Source organism: Macrotis lagotis, chromosome 4 (assembly GCF_037893015.1).
Source record: "Macrotis lagotis isolate mMagLag1 chromosome 4, bilby.v1.9.chrom.fasta, whole genome shotgun sequence".
In the NCBI taxonomy this organism is placed as follows: domain Eukaryota; kingdom Metazoa; phylum Chordata; class Mammalia; order Peramelemorphia; family Peramelidae; genus Macrotis; species Macrotis lagotis.
The window spans coordinates 187,522,233-187,539,263 of record NC_133661.1 but is presented as its reverse complement, the minus strand read 5'-3'; the positions used below and the strand labels follow the sequence as shown (position 1 = coordinate 187,539,263).

The following is a 17,031-nucleotide window of genomic DNA, read 5'->3' as shown; positions in this document are numbered from 1 at the left end:
ATATTATACCTTGATAAGAAATGAGTTTTTAATGAAGGCTAGACCAGAGAAAGATGGGAAAACTCATATGAACTGATGGGAAGTGATGTGAGCAGAATCAGAAGATCAGTTTATACAAAGACTACTGTAACATGAAGGAAAACAACTTTGAAAATCTTATGAATTCAAAACAATGCAGGAACTGATTTTGACTGTACAAGATTGATGATAAATCAGTGTACTTCTTTCTTCAGATTGAAAAAGTGACATAAAAAAAGAAAAGGTGACATACATTTTTCAGATACAGTCATGGGTCAATGAGTGCTTTAGTTATAATTGACTATATTTATTTGTTACCAGGGAGGACTTTTATTTGTTTCTGTTTGGGGAGGAGAGCTATGAGGAGGAAGAAAAGTGTAGCAATAATAATCAAAAAAGAGAAAGAGAAAAAGAAAAACAAAAAAAGAACCACTAATGAACTACTAAAGATTAAGAAAGTAGCATAAAGATGTTCATAAGGGAACACAATCAGTCCAACTTTGCTTTTATTAACAAACTAAAGTTAATGGACCTTTTATAAAAAAAAAAATACTACATAATAGAAGTTTATAGTTTCATATACAATGCTCCTTTCCTAGTTTTTTTAATTAAGCTATGTTTGTTGATGTTTGCTAAGGAAATAATTTTTAAAAGCTAAAAAGTTCAACTAAATCTATCTCTCTGTGTGTCTTTCTCTCCAGCTCAAAAAGTTTCTTTTCTACTTACCTCATAAGCAAACTTTCTATTAATTTTGTTGGCTATCAATTAGTATGCACAAAATTGGATTTGGAAAAGTTGTGAAGGGGAAAATGAATGTTAGTCTCCATTTCAATTCAATTCAACAATCATTTATTAGATGCTGTAAGTGTATAGCTATAGTTTATACTTTCTACACACTGGAGATAGATAAAAAGATAAATAGTTATGGTACTTAAGGAAGAATGAACCTTGGGAATCAAAGAACAAGCCCAATCAACATCTAGCATGTTGTTATGCTCACCTAAAATAATTTCACAGAATCACAGGATTTTAGAGTTGAAATAGAAGTCATCTAGTCTAACTCATAACTGAAAAAGAAATACATACCCAAATTACCCAACAATAAATTATCATCCAGCTCCTCTGGATTGGAGGTTGATTTCCAATGACAGAAACTACTACCTCCCCAAACAAAAAACAAATAAAAGTCCTTCCTGGTAACAAATATATATAGTCAATTGTAACAAAAACACTCCTTAACCCATGGCTGTATCTGAAAAATCTATGTCACCTTTTCATGGCACCTAGAACTAAACACAATATGCTAGATTTAGTCTAACCAGGGCAGAAAGCAGGAGGACTATCACTTCCTTAGTCATGGAAGCTACATCTCTCCTAAAGTGGTACATATATAGAGTGCCCATCTTCCTAAGTTCAAATCCATTCTCAGACACTTACTAGCTGTATAGCCCTGGACAAGTCATTTAACCCTGTTTGTCTCAGTTTCCCCATATGTAAAATGAATTGGAGTAGAAAATGATAAGCTGCTTCAGTAGTTTTTCCAGGAAAAACCCAAATAGAGTCACAGAGTCAGGTATGCCTGAAATAGTTGAACAACAAAATGCAATTCAAAATCCTAGTAACTTTTTTGACTGTCAAATCACTCTGTTGGCTTATACTGAGTTGAGATTCCTCCTAAAATACCTGATCTTATATTCAGACAAACTTCTATCTAACAATATCTTCCTCCCTCCCCCACCTATTCAAATCAATTTGCTATCTGGTTCCAATCAAATAAGTATATAATCAGTTAATGGAAGAAATCTTTGGATTGAGAAGAGGAACACTGAATCAAACACTATATTGCTAGGTGATGCTAACTGTCTAATTAGAATGATAATTATTACATAAATTATGTTTAACTAAATATATATATATATATATATATATATATATATATGTATGTATAAAATTGAACTATTCAAGTCAGGAATGGTGGCTTAAATTTGTAATCTCTGATACCAGAGGCAGCTAAGGCCAGTGAATCACTTTAAGTTTAAGAATTCTGAGCTATGAGTTTGGTGGGGAGGGAGAAAAAGAAAGGGTCAAGAAAAAGCAGGGACTCTCCCCCAAAAGCAGGGAGTTTTTCCCCAAGCCACTCTAAATACCTTTAAATAATGACTAACCAAATTTTAGAATGGCAGAACCCATGAAAAGACTGAATGAAACAATCTTCCAACCCAAGACAACTTGGAAGATCAGCAGGAAAGGTCTGCTTCCCTAGGGTGAGAGAGGAGTAAGTTGCAACACAGCACCAGAGTGAATCACCTCAACAATAAAGGAGCATGAAGTCGGGTGACTAGGTCAGCTGTGACAGTAGCAGTTTCTAGACTTTCAGATCAGGGATTGTCAAGGACAACTTGGAAGGCCATCATCAAGGAAAAGTCTGCTGCACCAAAGTGAGACTGGAGCATAGTTCAGCATAGGCCTCAACAGTACAGATCCAACCCCAGCTGACCAGTAGCAGGTCTCAGGAATCACTGGATCAGCAGTGGCAATTTCTGGAGCTCTCAGCCCATGGATCAGAAGGAAATTACATTGGGGCGGCTAGGTGGCTCAGTGGATAAAGCACCGGCCCTGGAGCCAGGTGTACCTGGGTTCAAATCTGGTCTCAGACACTTAATAATTACCTAGCTGTGTGGCCTTGGGCAAGCCACTTAACCCCATTTGCCTTGCAAAAAAAGAAAAGAAAGAAAGAAACTGCTGTCCCTGAGTAATGGCTCTGATGCTTTTGCCCATGCTCAGATCTGGACAGTCTGGGGCTCCAATTCCAGGAAGAAAAGCAGAAATACACAAGAACTTTCAGCCTCATTGAAGTAGGGACTCTTCTCACAGTTCCAAGGCAGAAAGGAGTACTTGTGGTTACCCATAGATCAGAATATGGACCAGGAGAGTAGTTATAACCTCTCATAAGAACTTGGAAGAATTGAAAACTTGCAAATTCTTGGAATTATCTCTGAAAACAGCTGCAAAAACCCTCAAAAGCTTGGGGTAGTGTGTACTCCCTCCTAAAAACAGAGCCTCACCTTAAGAAAGAGTTGAAATCAAGACATAAACTGAAAAAATGAGCAAGCAACAGAAGAAAATAATCTGACTATAGACAGTTACTATGGATTAACAGAAAGGGTTATGAACTGCATAGATTTTTAATTTAGTCAACTCAAATCTGCCCCACAATGACACATTCACTCTGTCTTAAGTTTTTAAATGAGAATTTAATGATTAATATATTTATAACCCAAGATTACTATACTTATAACCTAATATTATACACAATTACATATATAATTTATAACTCAATATTAATATACTTATAACCTAAAATATACTTATAACCTATGTATATATATATATATATATATATATATAATACATATATATGAAGAAAAACATCAGCATAGATAAGGAAGAGTAAGAGATAAGAGAAACCCAACTGAGGAGGCTTCAACAAACATGGAAATCTGGCTGGAGAAGTCCCTAGATGCCATGACATAGCCTCCAGGAACTCAATTGGGAAAGTCCCTTTGGCACAATGTCCTCTCTGAAGGGATGGACTTCCAAAACCCACTTTTCCAAGTAAGACCTCTATAGTGCCCATAGGTACAAGGGTTTACAACACTGAACTCAGTGATCAATGGGCTCTCTTGACCAAACTCAGTGATCCATGAGTTTCAGCCAAAAATCCCCCAGAACCTGAGTACAATCACTTTCTCCAGGTATCTTGTGGTAAAAACCCAGGGACAAGCCACGTGTGCAAGCATGAACCCCAAAACATGTTTACTAGGAATGTTCCCCAGCGCTCCCTGCCCTGGAACATGCCTTGATCAATCATGCCTTGGTTCAGTGTGCTTGGGAAGTTCCTTCTCCTTGGACCATAATGGCTGATAGAGAAGACCTCAACTTAACCCTTCATCCTTCATCTGATCATATGGAAGATCAAAATACACACTCAGAAGAAGATGATAAAGTCAAAGTTTCTACATCCAAAGCCTCCAAGAAAAATATGAATTGGTCTCCGACTATAGAAGAGCTCAAAAACAAAATTTGAAAATCAAGTGAGGGAGGCAAGAAGAAAAATTTGGAAAAGAAATGAGAAGGATGTGGGAAAATCATGAAAACCCAGTTAGCAACTCAGTGAAGGAAATACAAAAATACTGAAGAAAACAATATCTTAAAAACCAGACTGGGACAAATGGAAAAAAGTTTCAAAAAAGCCAATGAAGAGAAGACTGCTTTAAAAAGCAGAATTGACCAAATGGAAAAGGAGAAACAAAAACTCACTGAGGAATATAATTCCTTAAAATATAGAATGGAGCAAAGGGAAGCTGATGAATTTGTGAGAAATCAAGAAACAATAAACAAAATCAAAAGAATGAAAAACTAGAAGAAATATCTTACTGGAAAAAAACTGACCTGGAAAACAGATCCAGGAGAGATAATTTTTAAATTGATGAGCTACTTGAAAACCATGACTGAAAAAAGAGCCCAAACATCATTTTTCAAGAAATTATGCAGGAAAACTGCCCTAATAGTCTAGAAATAGAGGATAAAATAGAAATTGAAAGAATCCACCAATCACCTCCTGATAGAGATCCCAAAAGGAAAACTGCCAGGAAAATTATGGTCAAATTTCAAGCTCACAAGTAAAGGAGAAAAATATAAGCTGTCAGAAAGAAACAATTCAAATTTAATGGTGTCACAGTCAAAATAAGACAAGATTTAGCACCTTCTATGTTAAGGGATTATATGACTTTGAATATGATAGTCTGGAAGGCAAAAGAGCTTGGATTACTACCAAGAATCATCTACCTAGCAAAATACTCTTTCAGTGGAAAAGATGAACATTCAAAGAAATAGAGGACTTTCAAACTTTACTGTTGAAATGATCAGAGCTGAACAGGAAATTTGATCTTCCTCAACAAAGACTCAACAAAAGCAAAAAAGGTAAACAGGAAAAATAAATCATAGGGGACTTAATCATGCTTTTTTTCCTGCATAGGAAGATGATACTGATAATTCATGAAATTTCTCATTTATCAAGGTAGTTAGAAGGTACATATATAGCTAAGGCACAAATGGGAGTTGAATTTGAAGATAACTCATATGAAATTTCTCATTTATCAAGGTAAGTTAAAAGGTACATATATAGATAGGGCACAAATGGGAGTTGAATTTGAAGAATTAGCATATTAAAAAGATGGAATTAATGGGTAAGAGAGGAATGTATTAAGGGAAAGGGGAAAATAGAATGGATTAAGTTATTTCACATAAAAGAAACAAGAAATAGTTTTGGGGGGTTGAGTAGAAGAGAGGGGAAGTAAGTGAGTCCTATTTTCATTGAAATTGGCTCAGAGTGGGAATAATATTGGTTATAGAAATCTAACACTCAAGAGGAAAGTAGGAGATGAAAGGGGTGGAAGAAAAGGATTGGTAGGTTATAGAAGGGAGTGAAGATTGCAAGAGGGAGTTGTCAGATGAAAAACATTTGAGGAGGGAATGGGTGAAAGGAAAGAGAATAGAATAAATGGGGCTGGGGGAATAGGATGGAGGGAAATGAGAGTTAGCAATAGCAACTGTGGGGAAAATATTGAAACAAATTTCTCTGATAAAGACCTTATTTCTCAAACATAGATAACATTAGTTGGATAATGTTTGAACAAATTATGGCATGTGATTAAGATGAAAGCTATTCTGTTTAACTTAGAGGAAATTAGGAGAGGAAAGGATGGGAGAAGGTGGGGGGAAGAAGGGAGAGAATGAATGAAAGGAGAGAATAGAATAAATGGGGTGGAGGGAAAAGGATTTAGGGAAATACAAATAGTAATAGCAACTGTGGGGAAAATATTGAAAGAAATTTCTCTGATAAAGACTTCATTACTCAAACATAGAGAACTGAGTCAAATTTACAAAAAAAAAATGAGAGCCATTCTCCAACTAAGAAGAAGAAGAAGAAGAAGAAGAAGAAGATATGAACAAGTTTCAGATGAGTATATCAATGCTATCTCTTTAAATCAATTTTAAAATGTCCTGACTTACTACTGACAGGAGAAATGTGAGTTGGAAAAATTCTGAGGTGTTATAACATACCTATTGGATTGACTAATAGGATAGAAAAGAGAAAATTACAAATATTGGAGGGGGTATAGAAAAATGTGAAATTAATGTACTGTTGGAGGACTTATGAAAGAATTCAACAATTCTGTAGAATAATTTGGAACTATGACTGAAGGGCTATAAAACCATGCCCTTGATCTAACAATGCCACTACCAGTTCTATATTCCAGAAGATGAAAAACAGAAAGAAAAAGGACCTATAAGTAAAAGAATATTTACAACAGCTCTTTCCTGGTGGCAAGGAGCTGGAAATTGAGATGTACATCATTTGGGGAATGGCTGAACAAACTGTAGTATGTGATTAAAATGAAAAGTTATTCTGTTATATGAAATGATAACAGGATGCTCTCAGTAAAAAAAACAGCATGAGCAGATGCAATGGAAAATTGTATTATATACAACTATAGTATTATATTTTATTATATACAAGTAACAGCAATGTTGCAGGATGATCAGCTGTGATTGACTTACCTTTTCTCAGAAATATTGTGACCCAAGAGAATTGAAAAGGAGCTAAGATAAAGAATAGAATTGATGTGTCTGAATACAGATTATAGTGTACTTTTTTAAACCTTATTTTTCTTGAGGTTTCTTTTTTGGAGGGAAGGGGATTGTGTTTATATTTACAACATGACTAGTATGGTAATGTTTAGTTTTGCTTTCTCAATGAGGGGGATTGGGGTGGGAGGAAGGGAGAGAATTCAGAACTCAAGATTTTAAAAGTGAATGTTGTAGCCCTACCGGACCTAAAAATCATATTATAAAGCATCAGTCATCAAAACTGTCTAGTATTGACTAAGAAATAGAGTGGTGGATCAGTGGAATAGACTAGATGCAATAGCAGGAAATCATTATAATAATCTGCTATTTGATAGACTCAAAAAGGCCAGTTTGGGGGATAAAAACTCTCTTCAATAAAAATTGTTGGGAAAATTGGAAGTTAGTATGGCAGAAACTTGGATTAGACCAACATCTCACACCCTATACCAAGATAAGATTAAAAATGGATACAGGATTTAGACATAAAAGGCAATATTATAAGCAAACTAGGAGATCAAGGAATAGTTTACCTCTCAGATCTATGGAAAGAGAAGCAGTTTATGACCAAGGAAGAGATGGAGAACATCTTTAAAAACAAACTCGAGGCGTGACTTGGTGGTGCAGTGGATAGAGCATGGGCCCTGGAGTCAGGAGTACCTGAGTTCAAATCCAGTCTCAGACACTTAATAATTACCTAGCTGTGTGGTCTTGGGCAAGCCACACTTAACCCCATTGCCTTGGGGAAAAAACTAGATAATTTTGATTACATTAAATTAAAAGGCTTTTGCACAGACAAAACCACTGAAAACCAAAAGAAATGTAGTCAATTTTTACAACTAGTATTTCTGACAAAAGACTCTTTCTAAAATATATAGAGAACTAAGTCAAATTTATAAAAAAAAAAAAAAACAAGCCATTCCCCAATTGACAAATGGACAAAGGATATGCAGAGGCAATTTACAGATGAAGAAATCAAAGGAATTCATAGTCATATGAAAACTTGCTCTAAATCACTACTTATTAGAGAAATGTAAATGAGAGCATCTCTGAGGTACCACCTCACACTTCTCAGGCTGGCCAATATGACCAGAAAGAATAATGATCATTGTTGGAAGGGTTGTGGGAAATTTGGGACACTATTATACTGTTGATGGAGCTGTGAACTCATCCAACCTTTCTGGAGAGAAATAGAGAAATTTGGAACTACACCCAAAGGGCAACAAAAATCTGCATACCCTTTGATCCAGTAATACCACTTACTGGGTCTATACCCTGAAGATATCATGAAAAAAGGGTAAAAACATCATTTTTTTAGGTTTTCACAAGGCAATGGGATAAAAAAAAATTTAAATCTTACTTGTTTTAAAAAAAAAGAAAAGAAAAAAAATCTTACAAGGCAATGGGATTAAGTGACTTGCCCAAGGCCACACAGCTAGGTAATTATTAAGTGTCTGAGGGGGATTTGAACTCAGGTACTCCTGACTCCAGGGCCAGTGCTCTATCCACTGTGCCACCTAGACACCCCCAAAACATCACTTGCACAAAATTATTCATAGCAGTTCTGTTTGTGGTGGCAAAGAATTGGAAATTGAATGAATGTCCATCAATTGGGAAATGACAGAACAAATTGTGGTATATGTTTGTTATAGAACACTATTGTTCTATTAGAAACCACAAGGGATGGGAATTCAGAGATACCTGGAGGGATTTGCGTGACCTGATGCTGAGTAAGATGAGCAGAACCAGAACACTGTACACCATAACAGCAACATGGGGTTGATGATCAATCTTAATGGACTTGCTCATTTCATAAGTACAACTATCAGAGACAATTTTGGGGTATCTGCAATGTAGAATACCATCTGCATCCAGAGAAAGAATTGTGGGGTTTGAACAAAGATCAAAGACTATTACCTCTAATTGAAAAAAATACATTATCTTATTATGTAATTTTGCTATCTCATATTTTATTTTATTTTTCCTTAGGGATATGATTTCTCTCTCAACACATTCAATTTAGATCAATGTATAGCATGGAAATAATGTAAAGACTAACAGACTGCCTTCTGTGGGGGAGTGGGAGGGAGGGAAGCAAGATTAGGGGAAAATTGTAAAATTCAAAATAAAGAAATTTTTTTTAAAAAGTGAATGTTGAAACTTTTCTTTGCATGTATCTGGGGAAAATAAGATAAAGTACAATATAATCTAAAAGAACAAAGGAATCTGAGGTACAAAAAGGGCTAGAGCTGATCTTGTGTTCACATCTAACCTGATATCAAAATGCAGAGAACCCTTGAGTAACAAGAGGCCAGTTAGCTGCTTAAGGAGAGGCAAGTCAATCCAAGTCAAAAAAAAAAAAAAAAACAAGGCAAAACTTCTGTGTCAATCAACATGTGATCTGGGACACAAGTGGCTACATTCCAATCTGAGTGAGATAAAAAGACCCAGTCTCAAAAAAAAAAACTATTGAGTTCATTATAATTTCTTGAAAAATAAAAATATCAAGGCAATAGATTAAAAACTAAAGAAAATTCAAAATTCTAAGCTAGATTTGTATTAAATAAAATTAATCATGCAAATTGACATCTGATTGATCACAAAAGGAAATTCATTGCCAAAATGAGGTTCTTGGTGAAAGTGTGTGAGAAAAATATTTCATCCCAAAGAAGAACCTCTTTCTCATTCTCCAAAGAATATATTGCTCAATGGCCCCATTTGACCAAAGGTAGTGCTCCTAAGATCATTCTAGATATTCCCCAAGTAATCTCATACTTTACACTCCCTTGTTATACCTTCAAGAGAAATCTATTCCAAATTGATGAGGAGTAGGGATGATGGATGAAGGAGGGTTGCATGAGAGATACAAGCCAGTCAACGAGGATTTCAGAACAATAGTTTACATTAAAAACATAATACTCCCTTTGGTTTTTTCCTACCCATCTCAAAATGTCTCCAACAGGGATCAGATGCCCAAGAGGAGCTTTTTCCCCAAGAGTTTACAGCTATTCAATGAGGGAAAAACAAAATAGGAAGTCATAATAGGGAGCAGATTAATGAAATATTTACATACTTAATTACATTTACTAAATGCATAAAGGGAGTGAAGTGATCTAGGAGAATTCTAGAGTTAATACCATGGTTGGTTGATTCAGAGCTTTAGAAGATGTTGGTTGACAACTAACTACAGACCAGAGATTAGAAGAAAGACTTAGTTTGGACTCTGGGCTAAAATTCCAGGTAAAGAAATTAGTGCTATGGCTAGGGAAGCTCAAACTCAGGTTTTTTTCTTCTCATGTCATAACTATGGAATTTAAGGATATAAAATGTATATGCATTTTCTCCCTCCATATGGGGTATCATATAATTCTTCCCAGGAAACCTGCTTTGAAGCAATTATGATAGATCCCTTTGTATGACAGCATATTTTGAGGCATGCAGTTTTTGGTGTCTCAAGGGACAATAAAGGTACATGTCAATCTATGAAATTTATGAAATAGTTTATGTTAAAATTTGATGGCATTCCAATTAGGCCTTCTTAGCACAACTCCTCCCAACACTGAACTCCAACAAAAAATTCCTGATATTGACTATTCATTTCCAAGATTCATGAGTGATCCTTATGTTTAAAATCCACTCTTTTTCCATATGATTATGAAGTCATAAGGTATGCCTCATGATAGAAAAACTTGATATATAGAAATTTGTTGCTGTTGTTGTTGTTCAATCATTTCAGGCTCATCATGACCCCATTTAGGATTTTCTTAACAAAGATAGTGAAGTAGTTTGTCATTTTCTGCTCCAGTTCATTTTATAGAGGAGGAAATTTAGACAAACAGGACTAAGTGACTTCTAGTAAGGTTCTGAAGTCAGATTTGAATTCAGGAAGATGTATCTTCCTAACTTCAGGCCTGGTGCTCTATCCACTGTGCCACCAAGCTGCGCCAAACAGAAAGCAACTGTTCTATAAAGTGACATGTATCAGAACATAATAGAAAGAAAATGTATGTGATTATTATCAGATAACACTGTGATGACTATTACATTTCATGTCTGCTTATTAATTTGGAAATTATCTTTACTAATTTTTATGAATTAATTAATTATTTATTTAATTTATCTCTTAATTTATTATCATGAAAAATCTCTCCTAGGCTTCCTAATTTATTTAAACCTATACATTACAAAGATAATTGTAGTTCATGGTAATTGATCTGGAAAAAAATTTATGTGTTAACTATATTAAGTTGTATGTTATGATGGGGGGAAAACAGAGGATTTAGAATCAAGAGACTTAGATTCAAATCCTGCCAAAATGCTGATTGTCCATGAAACCATGGATTTGTTATTTAACATCTGGGAGATTCAGTTTCCTCATATGCTAACTTAGGATAAATCATTCATCTATTTTTAATTACTGTAAATGAAGATCCTTGACAAAATGCCCCTTTAGGGCAAAGATTTGTAGAATTTTGTCTTTGCATTCCTAAAATCTATCACAGTACATGCACATATTACAATTCAATAAATGTTGGTGGACTGATTGATTGATTGGTACTAACATTTAGAAAAGTATTTGGAAATGTTTGTTATTTAAAAGTATGTTATATGTATCACCAAGATGATATGCTCTGTGAAGATTTCTGATCTTCTGAAATATTTGACTGTCATGACCAGAAGAGCTATGCTTTATTTTGTTTGTTTGTTTGTTTTTTAGGTTTTTGCAAGGCAAAAGGGGTTAAGTGGCTTGCCCAAGGCCACACAGCTAGGTAATTATTAAGTGTCTGAGACCGGATTTGAACCCAGGTACTCCTGACTCCAAGGCCGGTGCTTTATCCACTATGCCACCTAGCTGCCCCTAGGGCTATGTTTTAAAATGTTGACTGTGTATCATTGCCAGATTTTAATCATTCTGAGTTTCTTGCAGATTAGGTATCAGTCACAAATGAAGGAATTTGACTATTCATAATCTCTATACAGCAAAACAATGCATCCTGGTAAGTTATTAAATAGTATAGTGTAATATTGAGTCTTTAGTTTCAGATATATAAGTATATGATTAAAATGATTCTTTGAAAAAATTTCTGCTAAAAAATGTTCAGTGTTTAAAAACATTATAAGATAGGAGCTATTTAGAGAAAGTTGAAAAAAGAAAATGAATAGCAATCAGCTCTAACTTCTCCTCTTGGTTGTATCTCTGGTCTTGGAAAATACATAATTACACTTAAAAAAAGGAAATTAAATTGGTAGAAACTAATCAAGGGAACAAACAAACCCAGAATCTCTGGGCAGGGTTTTACCTAGCAGAAGTCATCAAACTATTTACAGTCATTCCATTTCTCAGTTAAGATCTCTTAGTCAGTTTCTGCGATTAAACAACAAAGTGGTTCATAGTAAGTACAAAATAGTCTATCTGGCATCAGAAGAAATCTATATAAGGAACTATGTTTCTGCTTTAGTAGATCTCATAGGTAGAGACTTTTATCTTGTCAAAGAAGGAACTTATTCATTGGTGAAATTCAAGCACTTTATCAGTTTAAGAACTCTTCTTTGGTGAACTAATTCTGACTGAGATATATTCAGATTATTGAAAGTGAAACACTCAAGGTTTGGAAGCTGTTAGCTTTGGGAACCAAAAGAGAAAGTAATTTCTTACTAGAAATTTGTAGAAGAGCCAGGATAGGCTTCGCTTAGTAATGGACAATGAATCAGAGAGTTGGATTGAAGTCCTACATAAAAATCCAGAATCTAGTATAATGAACAATAGAAGAAAATACCAGAAGACTGGAAAAAGCAGCTTGAGCCAAACAAGAATTTGGACCAAAAAGGATATGAAAGAAAATTTCAGGGCTCTGCTTTTAACACAAGCCTATTGCTTAGAAAAAGGACATCCTCTTCCAACTTGGCATTAATAGATTAATTAGGAAAAAAAAGAATTCCACAATAAAGTTTTTTAAAGGACACAAGTTCACTTTAAATGTTATTTTAGTTGCTTCAACACAACTTTCAAAAAATAATTTTGAGAATTGACTCTTTTAAAAATATTTAATTTTAATAATTTTTAAAATTTTTGATCCAAAAATCTCTTTAACCCCTCCCCCACCCACTGAAAAGGCAAACAATATGATATCAATTATACATATCATGTAAAACATTTTTGTATTGACCATGCTGTAAAAAAACTGAAGGAAAATGAAGAATAAAAAATTATGCTTCATCAATTTTCCCTTTGGAAAATTATGATTTTTCATCAAAAGTTCTTCAGAATTGTCTTAAGAATTGTTCAGAATGGATCATTGTGTTGATCAGAGTAGCTAAGTCTTTCACAACTGATCATCAGTACATTATTCTTATTACTGTGTACAATATTCTCCTGATTCAGTTCAATTTGCATTAATTCATATATGTTTTCCAGGTGTTTCTGAAATCATCCTATGTATCAATTCTTATGGACAGTATTCCATCACGATTATATATCATGTTGTTCAGCCTTTAGTTAATTGATGAGCATACAGTCCATTTCCAATTCTTTGCCACCACAAAAAAGGGCTGCTATAAATAATTTTGTACATATAGGTCTTTTTCCTTTTTCTTTGATCTCTATGATCTAGTAATAATATTGCTGGGTCAAAGTGTATGCACAGTTTTTTAAACCTTTCAACATAGTTCCAAATTATTCTCCAGAATAGTTAGATCAGTTCACAACTCTATCAACAATGCATTAATGTCTCTATTTTTCTGCCTCCCCTCATTTTCTGTCATATTAGCTGATCTGATAGATGTGAGGTGGTACTTCAGAGTGGTTTTACTTTGCATTATTTACTATTAAATATTAGTGATTTAAAGATTTTTTCATATGACTATTGTTAGCCTTGATTTCTTCTGAAAACTTAATATCCTCTAATGATTTATTAGTTGAGGAATGGCTCTTATTTTTATAAACTTAACTTAGTTGGCCATATATATGAGAAAAGTGCCTTTATCAGAAAACTTATTGTCTACAGTACCTTTTAGCAAAATTTATTTTTCTTATTTATGTTTTTTAACTAAATCTATTTTTTATTTTGCTTTATCTGAGATGATAGCTGCTACTGCTTTTTTAAAAATTCAGCTTTGGCATGTTTCAGTTCCTTATTTTAACTCTATGTGTATATCTCTCCCTTTTAAAAGTGCCTCTTGAAAACAACATATTGTGGGATTCTGATTTCTAATTCATTCTGCTATCTGCTTCCATTTTAGGAGTGAATTCATCCCAACACAGTTTTGATTATTACCTGCAAATTTCTCTTCATCCTATTTTTTTATGTATATCCTTCTCCCTCTCTTTTCACATTGTCTGCTTTTCAAAATTATTTCTTCTGATCACTGGCTTTCTTAATCTATCTGCCCCTTTTATAACTTCTTACTTTCCTTTTCCCCTTCTCTTCCTTCTTCCCTGTAGAGATAGATTTCTATACCCCATTGAGTGTGTGTGTGTGTGTATACATATACATATATATGTATATATATGAACCAATTCTAATGAAAGAGATGTTCACGTTACCTGCTACCTTCATCCCATTTTCCTATTCACTGTAAAAACTCTTTCTTGCTTATCTCGTTTACATGAAGAGGGATACCCCTTGAGGATGATCTATCTTCCTTAGAAAACTAAGATTGAGTCCAGGATATAACAAAAGGTCACATCCCTTATTTAGTCCATGATTAGAGTCACATTGGTTAACAAAGGGACATTCCCTCTTTAAACACATTCCAACTATGTGACTTTCAACCTGGTCAAAGGCTATAAACTCAAGGGATATTTCTTTTAATTTAAGCATTCAAAAAACAAAGTTTCTATACTTAGTCAACCAATCAAATCTATTTTGAATAAGAATTTCTTCTAAACCTTAATTAAGTCTAAGTTCATAATAATAATGAAATCAAGGACTTCAAAATATAACATTATTGCTGTTTGTTTTAACATGGATAAATTAAGAAAGATATTTCATTAAGATTATATTTCAGAATAAAATATTGCTTATATTTCAGAGTAAAATATTGCTTATATTTCAGAGTAAAATATTGCTACTATTTCAGAAAAGGACAAGAGTACTTGGTGTTATCGCTGCCAAAGAACTAAGGAAAGTGAGCAAGTATTTCATAGCAGGAAAAGAATGACAATTATCCTAGAAGAAGCCTTGTAAATTAATTGTTTACCTCCCTACTTATGACTATACTGTATACTCACTTAAAGTTTCCCTTAAATAACAAATCCTTCTTAACTATCTAAGAGGTGGACATAATCTTTTTGAAAAATTGAAAGGTAATTTTTGTGGTCTCTTTCTTTACAGGACCTAAGGCTTATGTATTCAAAAAAAAAAAAACAAGACATGATGGCAGGTTGAAGTCTGAAAAGTGGTACAAGAAAGTTGAAACGTGGACTAGCTGAGATAAAAAAAAAATCAGGGAGATTACAGACTGGAAGGAAATTGAGATTATTAAGACTGGTTTTCCTCATTAAAATTCTTGTCCTAGTAATGTATAAAATACAAGATCATTGATGTGATGATCTTTTTTTGTCTTCTCCACAGCTCAGAGATCAATGAACAAGTCAGAAATACACAGTGTGACTGAATTTGTCCTCCTGGGCTTTCCTGGTAACTGGGAGATGCAAATTTTACTCTTTTCTTTGTTCTTGATAGTCTATATCCTGATTTTGATGGGGAATGGGGCCATTGTCTGTGCAGTCAGGTGGGACCAAAGGCTTCACACACCCATGTACATCCTATTAGGAAATTTTGCTTTCTTGGAGATCTGGTACACCACCTCCACTGTTCCCAGTATGTTAGAAAACTTCCTCTCAGAGTCCAAAACCATCTCTTTTGCTGGCTGCTTCCTCCAGTTCTATTTCTTCTCCTCCCTTGGTACAACCGAAGCCTATTTCTTGTGCATTATGGCTTATGATCGTTATCTTGCCATCTGCCACCCACTGCATTACCCAACAAAAATGACATTACAGCGTTGTTACACCTTGATGTCTTTGTGTTGGGTACTTGGCTTCTTAAGTTATTCTCTCTCCTCTGTACAGCTCTCCCAGCTGACATTCTGTGGTCCCAACATCATTGATCACTTTGTTTGTGATATGGATCCTCTGATGGCTCTATCATGTGCCCCTGCTCCTGTCACTGAAATTCTATTCTATATCTTAAGCTCTCTCATCATCTTCCTCACTATGTTATATATCCTTGGCTCTTACATCTTCCTCCTGAAAGCTGTGTTGCAAGTGCCCTCAGCTGCTGGCCGGCGGAAGGCCTTCTCCACATGTGGATCCCATCTTGCTGTAGTCTGCCTCTTCTTTGGAAGTCTTATGATCATGTATGTGAGCCCAACATCTGAGAACTCAGGAGATGTAAAGAAGATAATAACCTTGTTCTACTCAGTTGTGACACCATTTTTAAATCCCCTAATCTATAGCCTCCGAAACAAGGAAATGAAGGCTGCCCTGAGAAAAGTCATGGGGATCACCTCAGAATAAACAAAGCCACATGTATGAATTTTACATATGGTACTATAGTCTAATGACAGATAATTCAATTCAACAAACATTGATTACATGCTTTCTGTAAACAAAACCCTGGAGAAAATCCAAAGATGAATAAAGGAAAATTAAGAAAGACACAATCTTCCACTGTTGCTTAAGGTTATATATCTCAGTGTATAAGTTGAAAACATCTTCTCAGGCTGATTTCTCATCCTTTCACGCATTGTATCTCCTGGTCCATCTGAACCTCAACTCAATAACAGTAAGAATCAGGTAGACATTTATTCTTAATCCACTGACTCAGTATCCACACCAAATTTTGCATTTATTAAAACAGTAAAAACATTAAAAGTATAGGGTTAAAATTAGATGACAAAAAATATAGATTATACATTTTCAAGTTTTATTCTCTAAAATCTTACCACTAACTTTAAAGGTGATGGCCATCATGGTAATGGCAACATCTAAATTTCCAAAGAATGAATCTTTTATTCAAAAAAAAAGATAATTGGGAAATTTATTAACTTCCTTTGTGGCCTGATCATGAAGGTTGCACAATATTAAGCTGCACAAATGCTTCTCAAAGACTATCATCCTTGTACAATACTATATGATCTCTTGTTGTCTCTTCCTGGCAGGGCAAGTCTTCCAGCATCCTGATCATTGTTCCCCTGAGTTTATAATTGATATTGAGGGAGAAATACAATAGTCTTAATTTCTTACTAAGTTGGCAAGGTGTCTGATATGAAGACTGAGTATTCTTCGAAGAAGTCAATCTTTTTCCTGGGATTATATTTTTG

General features: G+C 34.6%; 1 protein-coding gene across 1 annotated transcript; it reads left to right on the top strand.

The window, feature by feature from the left end:
• The first annotated feature begins 15,271 nt into the window (after window positions 1-15,271).
• Window positions 15,272-16,225, top strand: LOC141521963 (olfactory receptor 11H4-like). The gene has a single exon (XM_074234995.1). The coding sequence runs from the start codon at window positions 15,293-15,295 to the stop codon at window positions 16,223-16,225; it is 933 nt and encodes a 310-aa protein (XP_074091096.1). The 5' UTR covers window positions 15,272-15,292.
• Window positions 16,226-17,031: the final 806 nt, after the last annotated feature.